This window comes from Epinephelus moara, chromosome 2, assembly GCF_006386435.1.
Source record: "Epinephelus moara isolate mb chromosome 2, YSFRI_EMoa_1.0, whole genome shotgun sequence".
NCBI classification, from domain to species: Eukaryota; Metazoa; Chordata; class Actinopteri; order Perciformes; family Serranidae; genus Epinephelus; species Epinephelus moara.
In genome coordinates, this window is record NC_065507.1 from 33,938,548 (window position 1) to 33,963,428 (window position 24,881).

Consider the following 24,881-nt stretch of genomic DNA (forward strand, 5'->3'; position numbering starts at 1 on the left):
TAGTTGTGGCCAATAGGAAAACACTTAACTCAAGAGGTTGTCTCCGTACCCGATTATCCTGAAAAATAATCCGTATAAAAAAAAAAAATATATATATAAATATATGTACACTTTTTTTTATATATCTGTACATAGTTAAACGTTTGACTTTTGTTCAGTTTTGCAGTCCCTGTTTTTAACTGTCACGCATTTCCATTTGTATGTATTTTACAATGAGAGCATGGAAAAACTGCTGACCACTTCCTAGGCCAGTAACGGTGATTCTCATTTGGTGCCCTCCAGAGTGTATTTAGTGTTAGTCCCACTTGTAAAGCTATTTCGCAGCAAACCATCACCACAAATACCTGAAATTTGTGATGCCGTTCTTAATGATGCCTGTAATTTAAAACCTTTTTCTAATTGCACAGAATTACAATTAAAACAAAACATGACACCTACTGTAAAAATATCTTATAAAAAATTGCTGATACCATGACATCTTTCACAGTGACATTTGGGATTATCAGGACAAATGCAAAAACAATGTTACACAACAAAATAAACTTATTTGGGTGAAATAAAATTAGACCACTGAGGTATGTTGAAGAGGTTTATTCAAAAATAAAACTGCCACTGTCATACCATATAAGCCAGGAACACATCAAAACTGTTGGAGGAGCCCTTACAGAAATCAAACTTCAGCACAAATTAAAAGTCACTGGAACAAATCTGAGACTAACACATGGGGAAAACATATTCAGCACACAGTGAAGGTGATCAGGTTCATAAAAGGGGCAGTGCAGTACAGAAACAACAGACAGTAGGAATGCGACATCCTATTTAAAGGCATGCAGGCCAGCAACTACCTCCTTTTGCCATCATGACTAAAGGTTAAACAACATTTGAACTCAAAAATCTAATTGGAGAGCTATACAGAAAAACTGATTACCGTTTCTCAATGGGGATAGAGATTTTCATGTGTGTAAATGTTAGGGAATAAAAGCAGTTTTTCAATGCATTGTCTTCACCCTCAAGAACTGCATCAAGTGGGCTGTCTTCCACCGAAAATTTAATGTACGAGCTGCTCAAATCACTGCTAAAAGTCAACGGCAACATTGAGATTGATACTTCTTACACTTGTTATGCGAATCCAGAGAAGAAAGACACAGCCGCAGCAACACCTAAAACAACCTCTGTCGAAAGGAAACTGATTTTTTGTGCACTAAACAGACTTCAACAACCTGAGGCTGCATGAAGACAACAGTCCTGGGGAGAAAATTAAACTTAAAACAATACTGGGATGAGACAAGTACAAGAAAAAAAGCTGCTGTAGGGCTGTAAAAGCAGACAGGGTGCAGGGGTTGAGGGTCTGTCTGTTAAGGAACTAATATGTCTTCTTCACTCAGTCGTCCGCTGGCGTAGGGCTTCGGTGTGGACTTGCTGAACGGGAGCGACTGAAACAGAAATGGTGAAGAGTTAGCTTGCCACAGGGGAGGATGGATAAATGATCAGACACAAAATTCTACAGTACTCAACATCTTAACACAGTTTAGACCTTTAGAGAAAGTTCATAACTGGATGGGTGCCGAATACCTCTTTGACCTCTCAGACCAAAGTTTATCCTAAGAGCCACAATTATTATTATTATCTGTCTTTAAGTGGCATATTTGTATAAGGCAGCTAATCTTTCAAAGAAATAACTGTTCAGGGTCAAAAGCTAATAACATAATTGAACCCCTCGGGGCGAGAAGACACCCATTCAAATAACTGACACTGGTTTTTGACATACCCACAACAACACATAATTAGCATAGTTTCTGCACTGAGGAGAAATTTAGCACTTAATCCTTTGATGACTAAACACAAAAAGAGTGGGTGGGGGTAACAAATGGATGGAAACTGTTCTATACCATAACCAGAGAAATGAGGTTGGTGCTAAAATGGATGGTCTGGAGGGACGGGGGGAGGAATGCCTTATAATGTGTCCCACTGTAAAAGAGCGCCAAACATTTTTCATCCTATCATTGTGAACAAACAATTGGGGAGCAGGGGCATTAAATTTAAAGACTTTACCAGGGCTGTAGAGGCAGTCATAGTGGGTAAGAGGATACCCAGGGCCTGCTTAGCATGTTGGAGAACCAGAGGGAGGGAGGGAGGTCTGTGGAGTCCCTGTCCAGTCGAGTGCACACTGTTGGCGGTCGTTCAGTATCCACCCACTCATGGATTTTGAGCCTCCAACATGCTCTGCAGTCCCTGGCTCTGTTCTCACCCGCTATGACTGCCTCTCCCGCCCCAGTAAAGCCTCCAGACTTTTAAAAACAAAAACATACATGAAGAGTTTATGAAATATGATGTTCTGTGATAATTAACACTACCAGTAAATGGCAGCAGAAAAAGTGTCTTGGCTGTGAATATCGCCCCATCCCAAAAAAAGAATACAATTCAATAGTAGTAGTGAGCCATAGCGTAGGTATGGAAACTCTGGGATTCATGACCCTACATGTTAAATCCCTCAATCATAACATTATGTTTCTCTTCAAACATATCAGATTCAAACATAATTCCAGCTGGCTGGCATACATTGAGGAAGAAACTGAATGCGGCGTGAAAATGAAGAAATGTATGTGATGGTAAACAAAACGTAACAACGGCACATATTAAAGCTGCGTTATGTCAGTTACAGAAAATAAAGTGGCCATTATGTTACATTATGTAGAAGGTTATCCAAAAGATTACTGTAACAATTGATTTTATTACACACGACAAAATTTCCTGGACTTTTCCAGAACTTTTAAGGATTTTACTAATTCCATGACTTTCCCAGGCCTGGAAAATGAGATTGTGAAATTCCATTCCTCCAGATTTTCCATGATTGTGGGAACCCTGTCAATCACAGCAGAGCGCACAACAGAGCTTCCCTCCCCCATCCCATCAATTCTAGCACCAACCAAGAAGTGCGCATCTGAAAGCCACCATTATTGTTGTACTGAGTTTGAGTACTAAAATAAACACTATAATGACAAAGCATCCTAACATGGTAATAATGTTGCAACATATATGGCACAACAGGAAAAACATGTCTGACAAAGCCTCCTCAGAGCTAACAGCCCATTAATATTCATCTTGCTCTCTCTCGATCATCCACACACTCTCACGCACTCACATTTGTACTCTGAGCATGCTTGTTAAAGGCTCAACTTTAGCTCTATAATCACCAGTTTCCCAGACTACATCAAGCCTGTGCATTTTCTTTCACCATGAACATGAGCTTGTCAGGGGGGTTGATTTTTGGTTACCTTTGGAGACAGTGGCAGAAACAACAAGTACAGAGAAGCGAAGGATGAAAGGACTGAAGGACGGATGACTACAACTTGGAGAGACACTGCGCTGGGAGGCTCTTGAAGACTGATCTCTCGTCAGCTCTCTTTCTCTCACTTTCAGAAGCTAAGACAGAGGCCGAAGAACTCTGGTAGGTAGGGGGTCTGGTAGGTAGGTAATGGATTTAAAAAGGTAGTGGTCGAACTCTGATCTGTGTGGGTCAGCCCTCTGGTACATCTGAAGGCTGGCTGGCTGGCTGGGTGATTCTAGTAGAGCAACTGTATGTGTGCACGGGCTGATCTCGTCTGAGCTTGTGCGTCGGTTGAACAGACGGTCACCCATTCACTGTTGGGCGGGTTCGGTCGGTAGGTCGACCTCTTTCTCGCTGTCTAACACCAGATGCAGGCGAAGGCTGATCTGCGTTGTCAGTGCAGTGCTCAGCTCCCACCACTTTAAAGAAAATATGAAAAATAAACAAAACTGTGCTGCAAAGATGCTTAACTTAAGTCACACCAATGGTGTCGTTTTGTCTGATAACAGCTAATATTTTTCTGGAGAGTTGCCAAATTCAGGATAGGGAATTTAAATTGAAGAAAAATAAAAACATTTACAAGACTACCTCTGACCATTAACACTTGTCAATTCATTAAATACAATTTTCTCTCTTGGTCTGTCAGCCTGAGTTCATTTCTGTAGAATCGAGCTTCACCTAGGGTGGGTGAGATGAAAGAGTACAAAGGATATGGGTGCATTTTTAGCTGCTGTGAGTCTGAACAGTTTACAGGCTGAGTGGAGACTGTCTTTCATGTGCTCTTTTTTCAAGATCATGCGAGACTGAATAAGATGTTAAACAGTGTAGAGCTACCAAGAGTTGGAAAAAGAGCACAAGAGAGAGGTCTAATCTGTCATCTACTCATACTTCCCTACACCAGACAAAGGGCCCAAGTCACTGTCCTTTACCCCTCCGCCACGCCATGCCACTGCTGGCCAACAGCAGTGGCAGAAGAGACGCGGTAGAAGATGCAGATCTCTCTGAGTCGAGGAGCTGGAGGAGTCTCGGTGGTCGTCCATCTCACCTTCACGTGGCAGTCGTTCGGTGGCAGCACAATGCTCCCCGGTGAAGGAGAGCCTATTTCAAAGTCATCCCTGCCTACGATGAGCAGCTAGTTCTGAATAACGTCAAGAACATAACTGGCCCTCTCTTGGAACGCAAGATAGTTGTGGTCTGAACTGTGATATCTAAATTCTACAATGTTAATCTAGACCTTGCTAATGTCTTGGTAAAAACAACTGTCAGGACTAAGCACTAGAAATTGACTTCACAGCCTACACCTTGTTTCAGTGAATGAGAGACATGTAGACTGAGGGTTTACCTGTTCCTCTTGTGATTGGCAGACTGCGATCGCGAGCGGGATCGGGAGACAGAGCGTCCTCTGGGCGCAGAGCCGGACCGAGAACGAGATCTGGAACGACTGGAGAAGAGAGACAAAAACAACATTTACATGCTTCTCTATTGAACGAAAAGGCTGATATTATGCTTCTGCTGAGATACATAAAGACATCTTGGCAAACCTAAGCAGATACAGGTGTTATGGGTAGCTTGCAGAGGCTCACAGATGTGCACAGCTCCCAAAATCTCAACATGCTGACCTGCACGTCATCCATGCTGACTGGCTGATCCAAAATGGAGTCAAGAAGTTTTGTTCTTTCAGTGGTTTGCCGTAAAAAGAGATCCTCTTGCAGATCATTGGAAAATAATTTCCTCTTCATTTCACGTAATATAGTTGACCATCTTGTCACTGTCCCATTTATTTGGACCGATCAATCCAAATTCTTTCTTATTTATTGTAGATGTTGTAGTTTGTTTCCTGAATTTCTGTGTTTTGTTTACACTGTGGTTTGCTAAATGTGACACTGTGTTTCAGATACAAGCTGTGTAATGATGGTGTGTAAACTTGCAGCTTTCAGAACCTACCTTCTCACTGGAGTCCTGGACTTGGAACGTGCTGGGGAGCCAGACCTAGTGTTACAGGAAATAAAGTGGATTTAATTATAACTATGGTGGGAACAATGGCAACACCTGAGGCATTAACTACCAGAGCGAGGCTGAAAAAATTTCACACACACTGCACATGTACTTAATTGATCCCTGAGGGATGTACTACTCATCTGTTCTGTCCTCAGTTAGCCTCTGCTGCAGAACTGAATTAACACAAGACGAGTAGCTACATCTGTCACATGACGCCATAACAATACCGAAAGCACACAAATGAATGTATTACCATAACAGTTACTTATAATTTCGCAAACTGTATTCTTACCTGCTCCTGCGCCTGGAATAGGATGGAGATCGGCGACGGCTCCTGACAAAGTAAAAGAGAGACAAAAAGGATAAACAGAGGGGTCACCTGTTGGCCTGGCTGGCATGAATAAACATGACAAAGTGTAACTACTTAAAATTTATTATTCAAAATTAAAACAGCTGTGTGCATGTTAATAAAATATTAATACAACAATGGGCACAATTACAGCTTCTAAACCAAGGACCAGCTGATTCTTATTTGCAAAGTTAGTTATCAATTTAGATATTAATCTTTGTTAATCTGATATAATCAGTGAGATTTGCTATGGTTGGCTCCTCCATTGCTCACACCAGAACATTCTGTTTCAAATACATTTGGTTTGATGTACAAAGCACCAAAAAATTGAAAATCAAAAGCAACCACTTGTCTGTGGTGACGTACCGGCTGTGGCTGCGGCTGCGAGAGCGGGAACGATAACGGCGCCCACGGGACCTGGACCTGGAGCGAGATCGAGAACGAGAGCGAGACCTGGAAAAGAAACACAAACAAGTTCACACTTCTGTCCTTGATGGTGCAAGATAGCAAGTACTGTTTGCATCGGAGCAATAAATGTTGAGCTGCAAGTGTCAGCGTGCACCGATAAAGTTAATCTTATCAGTCATAACTACAAGCAAAATGGACTGTATTCCTTCACCTGCTGCTGCGGCGGCCTCCTCTCTTGCTGAAGCGATAGCAGTCATAGGCATAGTGGCCCCGGTCCCCGCACTGGTAACACCGATCATTGGGGTCAAACTGGCGTCGGCTGGGGCGCCCACGGCCCTTCCTGGAGAGGCCTGTTGACATCTCCACACGAACACGGGAACCACAAAGGACCCTGAGGGGAAAAAGGTCAGTAAGAGAGGCCAAAGACTGTTTTTTTTTTGTCCTGCTATGGTCTTCATGCCGGCTGCAAGGATAAAAAAATCTAGATTTATTACATCTTTGTATCTTAAGTCTCTTCGTATTAGGCTATTTAAATGTCTTTTTCTATTACAGGGTAACACACAGGATTTTAGGGCTAAACACTGTTGTAACACTATTGTGTAGTGGGTCATCTTTTCTGCTCCATCCTTTTATGGGAAGAACAAAATGGAGAACTACTGGAAAAAGGAAAGAAAAGGTTACTACTTACTTTCCATCCATGCCTTTCACAGCATCTTCTGCATCTCTGGGATCCTCAAACTCCACAAAGGCAAACCCAGGTGGGTTCCTGGCCACCCAGACGGTCCTCAGTGGGCCATAATAACTGAATGCTCGCTCCAGCTCCCCCTTGGCAGCACCATTGCCTAAATCACCCACGTACACTTTACAGTCAGTGGCCCGAGATGAACTACGGGAGTTGTAGTACGACATCTCTCCTTACCTGTTTGGAAAAAGGGGGGAATGAGCATAAGTTAGAGCTGAAACAATTAGGCCATTAATTAATTAATAACTTAAGTGACATAAAATTACTCCCCAATTTTCTCACATTTTGTAAACTTGAAAATAATCAATTATGAAATTAAGTTGTAGTCCCACAATTAAGATGACAGGATATAGTCGGTGGCCCAATAAACAATACATTTACTTCATTGCAGATCATTTTGTCTACAGCAACATATGCACATACAACTATAGCTGATAAGCTGCTGGTTTTAGACTTTACATTTCCTTCTAGAGAGATTAGAAAAATAATACACACACTCACCCTAGACTCACACGATTTAACATCTTTCAATTATATGATCAAAGAGTGTACTACAACTTTAGTTTACATGCATCTAATGTTGCACTATGATCATCTCACTAGGCTTTACTTTTCTACTACTACAGAGCATTACAGGTGCATATATATATATATACACAGTAAAAAGTCCGATTTTTTTAAGATATTGATGATAAGTCTATTATAGTTGTGAGCACATTATCTTTGTGTTTTTTGCTCGAAGCAGCTGTATTGGTACAGTTTCCCGCTGGGATTAATATAGCACCAGAATCTCCCTTATTGATCCTTGTGGGAGAGAAAACCTAATTTCCGTGCCACTAGTTAGGTCGAAGCTCTCTGTCAGCAACACAAAATCATCGAGCTGGTTGGGGTTTTGAAGGACTCCTGTGGGAAACGGTAGCTCAGCAGGTGCAACAGCGCCACACTAGTCCTACCGCCTGTTAACGCGCCAAACACCCACTGAAACCTCTTAAAACCACGATCGGTCTCGTCCTGTTCGCCATGTTCAAGGTACAAGTCATCTGAATCAACTCCATTCACAGAGACGACTGATTAATATTATTTAAATAACCGTCGCCATAACCTGGTAAATACAGAGCCGTTGGGTTATTTATTAACCGGGCACGTTTCATTAAAGTCAATCCACACTCTATTTAGTCCTGCTGTGATGGGTATTTATCGATATGTGATATCAGCTGAGGACACACTGTTGTCCACTTGAATAACGTTAGAGATAAGCGCGGATCGACTACACAATGTTAATGTTAGCTTACCTGCGGCCAACGGGATCATAAAGCTGTGTCATTTCAAGCTCACTAATCCTTCGCTGAATAACTAATTTTAAGAATACAAATATTTCCATTGATAACTATGTAAATAAAATGCAAAATATGTGTTCAATGTGTGTATCGAGGTGGTTATACCCCGGAATTAGCCGAAGGCCTTGCTCTCCGCCTGCCCATAAACAATGGCGACAGCACGCGTTGGCTAACCTTACCTTCTCCCGCGGCTCCGATGATTTCTGATTCAGCTTCACGCAGAGGTGAAACTCAGCCGCTTCAAACAGAAGCCTGAAGTGGTCCTTCAACAAATAACGACTGTTTATTGCGGAATTTACTCGCTAAATAGCCTCTTTCATGGACATTACCGAGTCTCCCACATTGACCGGGTTAACCACCAGAAACGACTTAACCGCGTCAATTCCGCATCTGCGCACTGAGACTTAAAAGGCGCACTTCCGGTGGATACTTTCATATTATTACTCTCGTCATTTGTTGAGCACTTTAACTTCGATTTACATTATTTTATTAGAATATTATTTATAGTTTTTTTTTTTATTATTATCGGTCATAGTTGAAAATACTCAGGATACTCAGTGTGCAAGAAATAATAACATCTTTTACTTCAGTAAAATAGCATCACAACTGTGTGGAAAAACTCTGAGTACTGCATTCAAAATCTTACTCGATTAAAAGCACGAACATATTACCATAAAATATACTTAAAATACCAAAAGTAAAAGTAATCATTATGCGGGATGACCCATTTCAGAATAATGTCTATAATATTATTGGATTATAATTATAGATGTATGCATTTATGTGTATGTCACTTTAAAGTTTCAGCTGGTCAAAGTGTGGCTAATTTCTATATTTTTTAAACACTTTGCTGGGTTGCTTAATTCATAATAATACATCATAATAATTAGCTGATTTACATTTTTGTATCAATAATCTAATTCTGCAGAGGAATTAAAGCTTTGGCTTCCTAAATGTAGTTGAGTAGGCATATAAAGTACAAATTGGAGATACTCAGGTAAAGTACCTTTAAATGGTACTTAAGTGCAGCATTAAGTAATAATCTGATACTGTAAATGAATTAAATCTTTGGCTTCCTAAATGTAGTTGAGTAGACATAAAGTAGCATAAATTGGAGATACTCAGGTAAAGTACCTTTAAATTGTACTCAAGTACAGCACTTGAGTAAATGTAATTAGTTATGTTCCACCCCTGGAAACACCAACACCACATTCTTCAGTGAAGATAATGATTGTTTTATGTACCATTTGTTATCATCAAAAACATGAATCCCTGCACCAGTAAATGTTGAGGTAATCATGGACCACTGGAGGGCAGTAAACACATTAATACAAATCATCAGTATGAACACCTGTGCTTGTGCACTTGTCCTCCCAGATTATAGTTAAAGTTATAAATGGCAGCATGGGCAATTATATTTGCAATGGCCCAGAATATTAATACATTAAACCAAAGAGCTGGAGTCTGTGGAAGAAAGCAGCAAATCCTCACATTTGAAAGCTGAAACCAGAGAATGTCTGTTCGTTATTACTCTAAAGTTGCAGCCAAATGGTTTTCTGTCTATCAACTAATTGATTCAGCTTCAAGCTGCATTGCAGAATAATATTAGATATTCTTTGTGGTAAATGAAAATGAAGTCAGTTTGCCTTCCCCTTGGCACCTGTGCTCATACCCAGATATGAAAAATGCTCTTCTTATGGGTCCTGATCATGATGTGTGTGTGTGTGTGTGTGTGTGGTTGTGTGTTTGATGGATAGAGTGATTACTGAATGGGCCCACCAGACACAGGGTCAGGGGGTTCTTCAGTCACAGTTTCTAAAATTAAGGCTCATACACTCTCTACACATTGAATATCTGTGGACAGCTGTGTTCTGGCAGATGCATAAACTGTGGATTGGCTCTAGGGCCTTTAAGGCCAATTGGAACATGTGCTGTTAAAGAGCTTGCATTGAGTACATTCTGTACAGTCAGAAAAAATGGGCAGCATGCACACATCTGCATAGGGGTCTGTATGGACCCTTCCAGCCATGGGTGGATGATGACATTTGCATCACTCGGACCTAAGCAGACCCTCATGGACACGCAGACGTGGATTTGGCTTTGGTCCGTGTGACATAAATGTTGTCATCCACCCATGTCCATGAGGGTCCTCACAGATCCTTATGCAGGCGTCCGCATGCAGCCAATTTTTTTAAATTTTTTTTTTGCAACTGTGTAAGCCCCATTCTCTTGTTCCAAACTCTAGGCCAATCAAAAATACTACGGTTGGGTCAGCCACAGCTGCTGCACCACGGTTGAATTATTTTTGAAGTTGGATATTTGACAGACATTCACTCCAGACCCAGCAGCGTCTACTTAGTTTCAGTTTCACACGACACCAGCAGTAGGAGGGCAGTAAGCCCACCTCCCAGCACTCCCATTTACTGCTGGGGGCTGACGCAGACCCTCTATACTATAAATTCAACTGCGCATGTGTGACTGCAGATGTACGCGGACATTCAATGCTGAAAGTATGACCAAGCCTTTAAGTTATTCTTTTAATGTTGCATATTGAAAGTCAAAAAGCCCGGTCAAAGGTCGGATGTCCTGATATTTTTCTTTGCTTTCTCCTTATCTTTCTTAAAATTTTGCTCATGCCAAGTCCACTGCTCTATTTGCTTTATGTTTTGAAATTTGTGTTGATTTTTTTCTACATAGTGAACACTTAGACTGCAGTCAGCTAACATTAATTAATTTAAAACTTAAGAGTTATATAATCTGTAAAATGTCTACAAAAGATGGTGCAGGTGCTGGGTACAAAGAGGGTCTGTCGACATCCATGCTGGGTTTGACTGTTTTATGCTCATTCGGTGCAAAAATAATGACTCAGACACGTTAAGCCTTGAAAATAAATAAACTATATTCAAATAAGGTCAATTTCACTTAATTAAAGACCTTCATTGTCTTTCAGTAACACATTACACCTCATGCCATGTTCTCAAAAACAAGTTGTCTTTTTTTTCAAAGATTTTTTCTTTGCATTTCATAAAAAAACTTAAATATCATCTTCAGTTAATAATTTATTACAGTATTGAATAAATGTTTATGTCTATCACATGATATTGTAGTAACTCAGTCATTATTTCCCTACAAAGGTTCAGGCAGAGAGAGAAATTTTCATCATCACAGGAAAAAACTTCACAGAGAGACACATTGAAGAGCAAGACCTGGGAGGGAGCGAATGGGAGAACGAGAGAAGAGAAGAAGAAGAAGAAGAAGAAGAAGAAGAAGAAGAAGAAGAAGAAGAGGGGGAACACTAACACAGACACAGAAATATCGTACACCAACAAACAAAAAGATGACCTGGGATGTTGCTTGTTGCAGACGGAGCTTTGACACAACAGAGCACGCTCTTTTTTCACAGCTTCTAAAGGGAACAAAACGAATGAGCCGTAGACACTGAATCCATAAATGCTGTCTCTGTGTGAATGTTTCTCTTCAGTATGGAGTTGTGGTTGTGTCTGTGTGTGCTCATTTTATTTCACAAAGAACCTCTGGTTTTTGGGATTCAAACTGTGGGGAATCACCCCCACGGGTAAAATATGCCTATAGGCGTCCATCACAGTAGACCATGCTGCTAACACACGAACACGGGGATTCATCATGCATCTGCAGAGGAACACGGAGGGGAAGCAAACACAGACACACACTGGGGTAGGGTTGGGTGAGGAGGAGAGGTTGGATGGGGAGGCATCACATCTAGATACAGAACAGCAAAGGCCGAAGCCAGACAGTTAGTACAGAAGTTCATGGAAACATGGAACATTGTCCGGACATTGTAGACAGTTCTGTTTCTGGGTGCTGAGCCACACCGGGGTCACACCTGCTGGGACAACGTTGCTGGGTACACAACCTGATGCATTCTTTACCCAGTCACAGATTAAACAAGAGTTCAGCAGATCTGTGTGTGTGTGTGTTATATATACTCTTGGTCCCACCTGGTGGTTTAGTGAGTAGACTACAGTTAAGCTACTGTTACAATCTCAGACAGCACTGACCTGCCCCACAGCCACCACTGATATCTACAGAAAGTCCTTCTTTAGCTCATGACCACCCAAGATTGACAATTATACTGGCAATGTTCCACACTGTTTCTTCATGTAAACATGCTACTTACACTCAAAAACTCCTCCTCCAAGAGAACTGAATGAAGAAATGAACGCTGGCGGAGGGTTACAACAAACACTGGAGCAGAAATAAGATGTGAACTGACCTCTTGTCAAAGCTACTAAGGAAATATGTTTTGTTTTCTGTATTGCACATTGAAACCACACGCCTTGAACTAAACTCTGAACTTTTTGCTTCAAGGACCTGCGGCACAGTTTATCCATAGATAAATAATCTTCTTTTAAATAAATAAATATCTAAATAAATAATCTTACACATAAGTAACATAGACACGAACGTACTTCATCAGTAAATTAGATGGGATATTGTTTGGTTATGATACACTACACTGTTTGAGCGGTTCAAAGGGGAGCTTCCTCGCTGTGGAAAATATATCAAAACCTCATCCACTAAATTCATTAAGATGCAATCTACACTACCAATTGTATATATTGATACTATTCTAAACATTGTTTAGAAATACAAAAAAATCTACCTTGGCTTTATCTGCAAGGAAAAGATACAAAATCTGTTTTAGAAAGTTTACAAAGTATAGTTAGTTAAGGGTAAACCAATCAAATCTTTCTGATATTATCGTGTGTAATAACGACAATTTCCACTTGTATAGCACTTATCATTTGTTTGTGAAATGTCTGTGATGCACCTGCAGCACAAAGTGCAATGTACTTCATGTGACTGATATTAGGCAGTGAGTATTACAGTAATCAAAACATTGACTGTGATGCGTCGACATGATGAATCAAAGTAGAAAAGGATGCTGGACTCGTGATGCTTCTAGTCTAACATGACAGTTGGCTACTTTATCATTGTACTGTGATGTTGCACACTGCTCACTGCGCTTGCTTTGAGATTTTTTCATGCACTGACTTCTCAGCTTTATGTATATCAGTGTTGAAAGAAATGAAACTGAAATGCTGGTGCAGTAGTTTTCACTGATTTGCACTTCTCTAGTTGTGTGTTCTGGTTCTGTTTTATTAAACTGTCTATTAAGCAGCCAGTAGTCTCAGTAGCTTGTGGACATTTTACTGTGTGTTCCAACTCTGCCATGCAATACTGAGCAACACATATATGCCTTGAGGGGCAGTGTTTTCTAATGAATTTTACAGTGAAAACACCCTATGCTATGGTGCTAAGACAACAGAAACTGTCCTGGATTTAAACCTGTAATGGACTGCCTGACAGCTGTCTGCAAAGCAAATCATTGTCTGCTGCTGACCTGCACACTGTAAGGTAGGAAAATAGTATTGCACTCTGGCTCCATTTGCATTTCTCTTTTATTCAGATGAGCCGAAATGTCATCTGATTAAAAGACAGAGTCTTCCAGTGATCAGCACGTCGCTGCAACCCTTGGTGTGTGTTACTTTTCTTTGTGATGACCTACAGACTGAGAGCATTAGATGATAGACCTTTGTAAGTTACTTCTTTTAAACACTGTACAGAATCAATTTTTAGCATGTCTGGTACTCGTATTGTGCTCTGAGCACAGATGGATGTGCAGGGACAAATCACAACAAAGTCTTCCCATACAGCCCAGGCACCAGGAGAAAATGTTGGCACTGTACGTTTCTGTAAACCATGAATACTTTACATCTGCATGCTTCATACGTATCATATCAATGTTTGTTAAGTGATGTGAGCTGACTTTGTCATCAGGAGAAGGAGGGGATAGTGGAATATGGACCAACAACAACACTGGTTGTTTTTTAGCGAGCCGTCACTATGTTTCCAGTGGCTTTTTAGCCCCTAAATGTGGGTGTTTTTTAGCAACCTGTCACTGTTTTCACCAGTGAAAATGCTACATAAACTGGTTGTTCTGTAATGTGACACTGTTGAACTTGCAGCCAGGACAGTGCCACAAAAAACACTTTTTTTAGCGACACATCGCTGTGTTTCAAGCCGCCTTTTAGCCCCCAAATGAGGGTGGTTTTTGGCAACCCGTCATTGTGTTTCCACACCTGATAGAGCCACAAAAAGTGGATGTTTTTTAAGGAGAAATTGCTGTGTTTAATGCCAGAATAGTGCCACAAAAACTGGTTGCTGTTGAGTGAGTAAGCTTTTGAGCTTTTTAGCCCTCAAACTTAAGTGTTGTTTAGTGACCTGTTGCTGTTTTTCCAGCGAGCATCAACTGAAAAGCGGTTGCTTTTTACCGAGATATCACTGCAGAATCAGATATTCTGAGCCAAAACATGATCTTTCCTATTTAAAACCAAGTGGTGTTTGGTTCTAAACTTCACCACTACATTGTTTAAATGTAAAGTTTTAACGTATTCACAGCATAGTAACTTAGTAATGTAACGTATCCATGGTTTGCAGAAACCTGCAATGCCAACATTTTTCCTGGTGTTTGGGTCCCAAAGGAGAAGACCTGGATTCAGTGTAACATTAGTCAGCTGAACCAGTGGAAACTTCAGACAGTCCATAGCTGTCTCCTCCAGTGACTGTCCCTTCATGTATTGCACACTAATAGTTTGTCGACTAAAAAAAAAGAAAAACACAGCATGTTTTACATCAAATAAAGTGCAGCTCTGTACAGCTGAAAGCTTGAATACTAGACTTTAACTTGAGAGTTTTCCTTAAGGCATTGTATGGGTGCCATGTTGAAGCATCAGCATGGTGTAGACTGGCATCCTGTATCCTAATTATAGTGTAGATAAGGATCTTGCGTCCTGATCAATATGCTGTAGACTGAATGTTGATGACTGTCAGTTTTTAAATGACTTAAATGTTATTGACTGGCTCTAGAGACTTCACTCTTGAAAGTAAACTAACACTGTTAAGTCTTGTTTGACCATCCATGCATGTTACCGTGCTGCTGTCACTAAAGGTCAAGGATTAGTCTGTCAGGATACATGCCACATTAATGGATTAGTCTGTCACTACCCACAATGACATAGTGATGAGTGACTGTAGTTTAGTGTCTGTCCTCAGATTTCAGTCCATCTGGACTGAGAAAAAAGCCTTGAGCAAAGTTTCCATGTGTGTTTTGGTTACACTCCACACGGCGCGTGTGTGTGTGTGTGGGAACATATTTGGTCCTTCTGAGGAGGAAAATGTCCTTTTTGTTCCTCTTGGACCAAACTTCTCTCCTCCATCCTGTCTGCCTACACACACACAGCTTTACACAGGAAGATTAACATCACGGACCAGCTGACACACAAATGCAGGGATGTAATTTACAGGTGGATTCTGATCATTCCCTTTTACATAGTATAGTTATGACTTATTGTGTGAAAATGCTCCATATCTGGCTGTACATGCAAAAACATAATCCATCAGTTTGATATACAAACCTATGTCAGAGGGGCTATGGTTACCACGGAAACCATTTGGTAAAGAGACACAGCTGACTGGAACGCAGGATGCTGGGGAGGTATGGATTTTAAAAACATTGAAGCAGAGACCTGACTGTTGTTTTTCCTTTTCTTTTCACTGTAACATGACAATAGTCGCTACAAATTTCCACCCTCTCTAACTTCGTCAGTGGAAGGCATCATCTGCCTACTGAAAACACAACACTCTATATGTACAGTACACTGGTTTTTACTATTTACAGCGCATGTGGAGAACCGCCTTCATCTATACAGTGAATTAGACAAGCATCACCACTTTATAAGAACCTCTTGTAGTAAACAAACTTAATGTTATTGTAAACATTCCACTCCTGTTTTCACACAGCGCCCCTCCTCCTCAGTGAAGAACCGTGAAGCTGTACCAGTAAAGATACAGAGGTGATACAGAGGAGAGGCGGGAGGGACAGGTTTTGTCGCAGAAAACAAAGGTATTGTTCCTGTACTGCAACTCAAATGGAAACATTTAGTCCGGTGTGCACAAGTTTCTGTTCCTCTTCTCTATCTGTGTTCTGATCCTACAGGACTCCTCCTCTCCAGCCTAAACCCACCTGACCTTCTTTTCACCTCTAAAATCTCAACTTCACAATCTCTTTCTTTCTCCGTCTTCTCTCTGCTAACTTTGCTGCAGCAACCTTTTGTATTCACACTTCTCGCCCCTCACTAACACTTCCTCTCGCCCTTTATCATGCCTGTAATTGTGCGTGCGTATTTGTTATGATCTGTTTACACATGCGTACAAGTAGTGTGTGTGTGTGTGTTTGTGTTTGAACATGTAGTGTTTTAGTATCCCTGCATCAAAGATCAGGACACTTCCAAGCTGCAGCGAGCCCTATCAAACAGATGAATCTTACACTTGTCTCATGTTGAACTGTGTACTGTATGGACTGAGTGTTAAAGTATATGTGTGTGTTGTGCAATATTCTTCCAGAACTTCCTTCCTTCCTTTTTAAAAGCCGCTGATGTGGCAGTAGGCCTCCAGGCTGGAGAAGAGGATGTAAAGGAACCACAGACCCAAGAACAGCAGGCTGGTAACGAGGCGGGATCCCTTTGGGCCCCCCAGCTCTCCACCAATGGAGGGCCGACGTCTGAACAGAAGAACTGCCATGCAGATGAAAGCGAAGATGGTGAAGAGAGTGACGGAGAAGGCTAGCGACCCCGGGTCCACCTTGAATTCCTTCCCTTTGACTCTCCAGTAGATGGCGGCCACTGACCACGCCACGCCGATCCCAAGAAACACGTTGACAGCGTTGCTGCCGGTGACATTACCAACGGAGGCATCAGCGTGCTGGTCTTGCATGGCGGCCACTTTGCTAGCAAAGGTGTCTGAAATTAAAGAAAGAGATAGAGAGACTAAGTCATGCACCTTGACACAGGTGCACATACAAACAGAGGTAGCTGGGGTGAATTTAGTCCAAAACACAGACATGGATTCAGATACATTTGAGGCTGCATGCCGACCCTAACAGACGTGTCAGAGCAGATGACAAAATTTACGTCATGCTAACCCTTGTGGACCCTTGCATCCATGAGTGGACTTCTAAATGGATCTATATGCCACAAAGTGCACATGTCTACAGGGGCATTTTTGGACACAAGTGGTCACGCTGTTCCCCACGCTTGACGCCTGATGGGTGTAACACAAGATATGTGGGCTGTCTGCTCCAGGATTTTAAACTGGACCAACATGGTGGCAAAGTGGTGCTACCAGAATGCACTGCACCTTTGCTTACATATGGAATGAATGGGAAGCACTGAAATGACAGATCCCGTGAGCCCTCAGATGCCTTGGGCCCCTGGGCCCGTGCCCAACAGTCTGTTTGAAAGGAAAGTCCATCATTTGACTACAAAAAAGACAACAGCCAAGATTCAAAATGACTACAAGGAGACACAAAACCACCTCAAAAAGACAAAATAAAAACCAACCACACAGAAACACCAAACAACCTAAAAGAGGTACAAAAAAACTACAAAGAGACACTAAACTGCCAATAAGAAAAACAAACCAGAGGAAGACTCAAACCAACCACAGAGACACAAAATGACTACAAAGAGACACAAAGTTATCACAAAGAGAGACTCAAAACAACAACAAAGAGACATAAACAATCTGAGTCAAAGTGACACTTAACGACCCCAACAACAAGGAACAAACCACAGAGATACGAAATGACAACAAAGAGACACGAAATGACCACTAAAGTGACCCAAAACAACACGAAAGAGCATCAAAACCACCGCATATGAACAAAATAACTCACAGAGGTAAAACATCACTACAGAGAGACACACAAACTACCACAAAGACACAAAATGACTACAAGCACAAATAAGACTACAAAAAAAAGAGACATTAAAGAACCACGTTTTCACTGTCACTTTCCAGAACTATCATTCACTATCATTGCACCTGTAGCAAAACAAAAACCTCAAAGTCTTGAATGACTTGAATGACAAGTACGTTGTCACCTTCTTGGCAATGAAAAGCTCTGAGAAACTGGTTAAACAAGAGACACTGTGGCCTGTGAGAGGCCATGTAGATCCATTTCAGTTTGCCCAGTGTCAGTGTAGGCTTTGTCTTATTTTAGCAACTTCTCTCTCATGTAAATGAAATTCAAATCTCATTGTATGAACTGTGGATTTCTTGACAAACAGGTCAGTATGCCTGGGTCAGAGAGGTGTTGCCCTCCACAGCCTTTTTCTTTAATTATTTTTTATCTTCTTCATGAATGACTGCTAGACTTGCAAATGAATGTTGTATTTGTCTTGTGATTTATTCCCTAAAATGCTTAAATTGGATTTATACATCGATGGCTGATGATTACAGGGACATACATTTTTTTGCCAATGTCTACACCTTCTCACACAGTGAAAGAGGATGTTCACTCACCTGGAATAGAAGTTCCCAATGCCACAAACACCACAGCGGTGACGGTGTCCCGGAGCCCGACAGTGCAGCCGAAGTGTGACGCCAAATCTCCAATGACGGCAGTGAGGAGGCCAATGACGCTGATGGAGACTAAGAAGCAGGCCCAGCCGTTCCAGTACTCTGTAGGTGGGACGCAGGCGAACAGAACCTTCCAGAAGACGGTGACGAAATGCATGACGTAGTCGTAACAAGATGGAAGGCGCTCTTCACGACCCTCCTCATCATCGTCGCCGTCACCTGAGGGGAGAAAACAGGAGGAACATTAGACACATCACAGAGAAGCTGTCAGAACAGCTTTAATACAAGTAAAACATACTGAAACTTCACAGTCACACTGACACAGCTGGTGCCAGATTGACAGGTTTCATGTAGGAACACAATGATATTAAAATACAAACAGCGGGTTTCATACTGATTAAAAACTATAGACTTTGGTGTCCAAACTGTTGCACAGTTGACACCAGAGTGGAATAATTACTATCTGCAGTGGACTGTTACTTCCACTAGATGATGGCCTTGAATTACAAATCCAGCTCCCACCTACTACTTATGATTGAAAACTAACACTAACACCGTCTGCATTCATGTGTTTGAACACACTTTATCAATATTTCCCAATTTTGTGACATGACAAAATCACAATACATTAAGAAGTCAAGTGTCCTGTCCTTTCAGACCTTTACCAATAAGGAAGGAAGTTGTGAATGAGGTATTCTTACTTACACCACACTGTGAAAATACTGCACTACAAGTAAAACTCCTGCATCCAGAACCTTACTGGAAACTTTTTTTACTTGGCAGAGCACAGCAGTTGCTGGTCTACTGCCGACTTGATTGTTTATTTTGTTTGTGTTATTGTGTGGCTCCCAATTACAATAAGTAATTGGGAGGGCTGACTTTCTGTGCGTACTACCCGGAGACCGCAAACACCTGGGTCAATACAGGTCTAGACATCAGGTGGGCAGAAGTAAGGGATGCTCAACAACTTCCATATTAATTAGTGGCAGCTATATACTGTGATAACAACCTTACTAGTTAATTGTAAGTCACACTGAGTTAAGGGTTTAATCAGCTATATCAATTTTGATGCTTGTCAGTGCGATGAAGGCCTGGTGAACTGTATGTAAATGGTTGTAAGCACAAACAGAGACATGTCTTTAACTTGCTCTCGTGCTTTGAAGATGTTGCAAATTTCTTAATCAGCTTGTTAATGGACACAGAGACGACCGAAGATTTCTTTCAACAGACGGACATAAAGACACAGAGTTTTTTTTCAAAAGCTACAGATGGGGTAGAGATGTTTTAAAGTCTCTTCGGTCATATAAAAACTGTCTCCTGGATTGCCTTTTTCCATCTGCGAAACATCTCCAGACTGTGTCCTGTTTTATCACAACACTCAAAGTAAGTATTAGTCAATGCCTTGGTTACATCACGCACTGACTACCGCAATGCGATCCCCAACAAACTTATTCACCAACTCATCCAGAACTCTGCAGCACGGACTATTACACGTTCAAAGTCCTCTGAACATGTCATACCTCTCATGATTTAATTACACTAGCTACCTGTGTCACAGCAAATTAATCTAAAATCTTATTATTAATATTTAAAGCCCCTCCCTGCTTAACTCAAAGGCCTCTTTGAGAGTTACACCTCCTCCCACTCCCTGCGGTCTTCATCAGCAGGTCTACTGGCACTACCAGCCACCAACCTCAGCACAATGGGTGCCAGGGCCCCCTCCTCTGCTGCACCCAAACTTTGGAACTCACTTCCCCCTCACATCAGCATGCTGGACTCCATTAAATAATTAAAAACTGCTCTGCATCGTATTTTATATTGATTTAACTCATTGCTGAGTTATGTTCTGCTGCCTATTGTGTGTTTGATTGTTGATTTCACTGATGCTTTATTACTAGTGCTTTGTTGCTTTAATATGTTTTTTGGCCCTGAGAGCTCAGTGCGCTGTAGAAGCAAAGAAACAAGCCGCTAGTAAACCACGACAACGGAAACTGTTCCCAGGAGACACTACAAAGTGATGCACATGGCTGAAATGAACCTTGCGTTCATCACAATATCTCTCCTCGACTCCTCTATCATCTATTCTCGATCGGTTGACCTGGCAACCGATCGAGACCAGCCGTCTTGAAGGGCGTATCAGTTACTTAAATGCATTTGTAGAGATCAAGGAGAGAGGAGCGAGGACGCTTCAGGTGGAGAGGGAAGTGAGGACACACAAGTGCAGCCTATGGGGAAGTGTTATTGCTACACAGGTATAAATGCTCCACCACCAGCTCCCCAGCTAGCTTACTTGGTGACATTTCTGAAAGTAGCCATAGCCAGCTAAGATATAGCTCTAGTCTGTATGTAGTTGTGTTTGACTGTGTGTTTGCAAGGCGTAGAGCTCTCAGTATACTTCCCGTATAACAGGCAGATTTTCGGCATTATCAGTCAAGACACTGAAGCCAAGACTTGTAATTAACACTAACAGAAATTAGACAACTTGCTTAAACATTAGAATATCACAGGTGTTGCTGTTTCAAGACAATTTATCACATTACAGTAAAACTAATTAATGAATTGATATTAGTGATAAAAGTCACTGTTTAAAACATGTTTTGCAGAATGATGACACTTCTGCAGATGGAGACACTGAATGATAAACTTGAGGTGATGCGACAGTGAATCACGACTCACAGTTTCAGCAGTTGTTAAGTGTGGCTGAGTTTATAGTTAGAGGCTGCCAGAGTCTCCCTGTGACAGCTGTTTGTTTACTTCAGTAATGTGTCGACTTACACACACACACAAACATGCAGACACACACAGAGCTCACCTGCGCTGACAGTGACCGCCTCCACAAACTGCTCCCTCCAGGAGTGTGTGCCGATCACCAGCGCCAAGTTGGTCTTTTTAATGAGCTTGTCAACAGTGCTCTGCCAATCAAAAGCACAAAATACACTTCATTAGCAACCAATTACAGCTGAGGACAGGTGACAGAGTCACCGAGTGAGACTGAGCTTGTTAGCTGTGCAGGGGCTTGCGTCCTTCTATTACACTTCATATCTGAAACAACATTAGTCTGGTTCTGATGATACTTGAGGAAATCAGGTGCTTCCGTCATTTTTTCTTTAATGACATCAGTGTCATTAAAAGTTGTAAATGAGCAACTTGAGGAAAATCGAGGTTGAAGTTCAAAGACACTAGAATTATAATCTAAACTTTAAAGGTCCAGTGTGTAGGATTTAGGGGGATACATTGGCAGAAATTAAATGTAATAAGTAAGTTTTCTTTAGTGTATAATCACCTGAAAATAAGAATTGTTGTATTTTTGTTACCTTAGAATGAGACATTTATATCTACATAGGGACCTTCACATGTTGTGCAGAGTGAAGTTAACCTTTGACCTTTTGGATATAAAATGTCACCACTACATTATCTTAGCCTATTAGACAACTGTGTCAAGTTTTGTCATAATTAGCGTATAAATTCTTGAGTTATGGCCAAAAACATATTTTGTGAGGTCACACTGACCTTAACCTCTGACCTTTGACCACATCATTCTAATCAGTTTATTCTAAAGTCAAGGTGGATGTTTGTGCCAAACACGAGAATGAGATGGCTGCAAGGTCACAGCAACCTTGACCTTTGACTCTTTACCACCAAAAATGAGCTAATTGTTGAGTCCAAGTGAATGTTTGTGCCAAATTTGAAGGAATTCCCTTGATGCGTTTCTTAACGTATCGTGTTTACAAGGATGGGATGTACGTATGTTGGACAACCAGAAAACATAGTGCCTCTGCGCCGGTGCTAGCCTTTGCTAGAGGCATAAAAAGGTGAGCACACATTAGCAGGTGCTTTGCTGACGGCTCGTCTGCGATAAGCACAACAGTGTCAGAGAAACACTGATTTGTAACATGAAACTGCCTAATTCAGTGTTTTAACTGGTTTTAATCCCCTGGTCCGTTCTGCTCCCGCTAATAACTCGCTGAACAATGAACACTGAAGGATTTCTAACTAAGAGAAGTTTCAGCTGATGGCAATCTGCAATCCTCACCGCTACACACCACTAAATCCTCCTAAATCCCACACACTGCTGCAAGCAGTGATGAATGGGCCCTCACACCTATGAGCACGCTGGGGCACTGACAGGATGACAGTTGACCCAGCTGTACATTTTCATGACCATCCGACACTGTGCAGCGTGCAAAGCACTGGAAATTATGTACTGCAAATTTAGTATAACTTCTGGTGTCCACCATGTGGAGCTAGAGAGCCCACACTAAACATGCATCATGTTGCTCTACATCACATGTAGACAGCACAATGTAAAGTTCATGTAAATGCTGTTTGTCACATGAGGCTGACTTCCTATTCACAGTGACTGTAAGTCACTATTGGCACATAGATGTCCTCAGGCCTGGAGATCAAGCATGACAACTTAAACTGTCGAGGTCGCCATCGCAACGACACTAAACGAGAACTGAAGATCACAAAAATCATTGTGTGTAGTTCTCCAGATTTGCCAGACCAAATGTGAAGTCCATCTGATTAATTCCTGTTGGAGTTCATTAAAGTCTGACCCCCGTGAATCTTAAAAACACACTAAATGTTCACAATAAATTCAAAATGGCTGACTTTCTGTTGGATTTAGGTCATAGCACCTAGGCTGTTGGAAATGTCTGACCCATCTACACTTCTTGGTTTTAAAATCTGGCCCAATTAAATCAGAAATTGCACAGCCCTGAACCTACCCACCACAGAGCCAAAGTTCACTCCTATTGATCTCCTGTGTACTATTTTTAAATGCCAATCAAACTGAATTGCATTTTTCCATCAGCTGGTTCTCACTACCTGCAAATCATATGAGATAAGGCCAATTAAATCTGTCCACAGGGGGTCAATTGAGTTAGTAATCAAATAGAGTATGAGAATATTGAATTTTGGTGGACTGTGTTTGGACTGATAATAGAACGACGGCCTCTCATTCATCTCTTTTGTTGATGTTTGTTTAGTGCTCATTTTGTTCTCTCTCTCCTGCTGTAATTAATTCTCAAACAGTCCATGCTGCTGCTGCTGCTGCATTGGATCAAAGTGAAGCGGATGTTTGATTTGTTTGCTCAATTAATTTGTGTGTTATTTAGGGAAAGTGTAAAAGAGCACAAGATGGCTTATAGGAGCTGAGGTTTCCTGAGGAATACACACACACACACACACACACACACACACACACACACACACACACACACACACACACTTATGTTAACTTTTAACCGCCTGAAGCCAGTGACGAGCTTCCGCCGCCTATTATGACAAAAGATAAACAACACACTGGTTATTTATTGTATGTTTGGGTGAATTTAATTGATTTCAGGGTTTTAAAACTTGTGAAACACCTTCAATTACATAAACAATTGCAGTTACATTACTTGTCTTTTAAATAATTTATTCTGTGCATTTCACCCAGACTCAGAGGGGTAAAAACAAAACCGCACTTCCCTCGGTGCCTCTGGTAAAACAGCATACGATTTACTTCACAAAAACGTAACCACACATCAGGGAACCAATCCATTGTTTAAATTTTCTTAAGAGCAATTAAAACAGATGGATTACCAATATAACATTGTTCTGTGTGTTGGACCTTTTGTGAATTGAGACTTACTGCTATGCCAGCAAAATAAACTAATTTTATTGCCTGGAGTGGTGGTCAGTGGGTATTAGATTACATGATGGCTGCTGTTATTTGCTTAAAATACACCTGAGTCCAACACACATTTCAAATATTTGGATTGCTCGCGGTACACTTCCTCTGATTTTGCTCTTCATGCACAGGGGAACGCAGTGGAAGTCTGAGAGGCAGACGTAGCAGCGCTCTGTGCATGCCACGAGAGTCTGAATTCTGCATGCCTCAAGCTATCTGCTGCATGGAGGGCAACTCCAGCATTTTCAATAATTTAAATCCATATTAGACCTGCTCGCTGGGAGGGTGAGCACCTGAGCTCAAGAGCGTGGGAGGGTGTAAAGGTGGATTATATAAAATGTCAGAAAAACAGAGTTCAATCCCTTTTTATAGACAGGCGTCACACACATTTTCATGGACCCCATTCTTTTCTTTGACTTTTAAAGAACCCATAATAAAATTCCCTTTGCCATTCACACTGCATAACATAAAGATTGCTCTATCTTAAAAATGCAGTGCAGTTTAGAAGTAGTAGTGTGGCATAGCATAGGTATGGAAACTTTGGAATTTATGGTCCGACAAGTTAAACCACATTGTCACAA

General features: G+C 41.4%; 2 protein-coding genes across 3 annotated transcripts; both read right to left on the reverse strand.

Annotated features, from left to right (window-relative positions):
- Positions 1 to 576: 576 nt before the first annotated feature.
- srsf7a (serine and arginine rich splicing factor 7a) lies at positions 577 to 8,565 on the reverse strand. Of its 2 annotated transcripts, XR_007571175.1 has the most exons (9): positions 8,337 to 8,565; positions 6,772 to 6,997; positions 6,295 to 6,474; positions 6,042 to 6,128; positions 5,619 to 5,660; positions 5,273 to 5,317; positions 4,671 to 4,769; positions 3,276 to 3,747; positions 577 to 1,433 (listed from the first exon to the last, which is right to left on the reverse strand). XR_007571175.1 is itself a non-coding variant. In XM_050064424.1 (8 exons), exons 2-8 carry the CDS (start codon positions 6,990 to 6,992, stop codon positions 1,382 to 1,384), a joined length of 726 nt encoding a protein of 241 aa, XP_049920381.1. In that variant the 5' UTR covers positions 6,993 to 6,997; positions 8,337 to 8,564; the 3' UTR covers positions 577 to 1,381. The 2 variants fall into 2 exon arrangements, 1 of the variants encoding a protein (XP_049920381.1); XM_050064424.1 differs by lacking the exon at positions 3,276 to 3,747 and having other exon boundaries at positions 8,337 to 8,564.
- A 2,489-nt stretch (positions 8,566 to 11,054) lies between these two features.
- Positions 11,055 to 21,723, reverse strand: LOC126407032 (sodium/calcium exchanger 2-like). Its single transcript, XM_050071690.1, has 4 exons — positions 21,698 to 21,723; positions 21,436 to 21,560; positions 18,567 to 18,842; positions 11,055 to 17,002 (listed from the first exon to the last, which is right to left on the reverse strand). Exons 1-4 carry the CDS (start codon positions 21,721 to 21,723, stop codon positions 16,626 to 16,628), a joined length of 804 nt encoding a protein of 267 aa, XP_049927647.1. The 3' UTR covers positions 11,055 to 16,625.
- Positions 21,724 to 24,881: the final 3,158 nt, after the last annotated feature.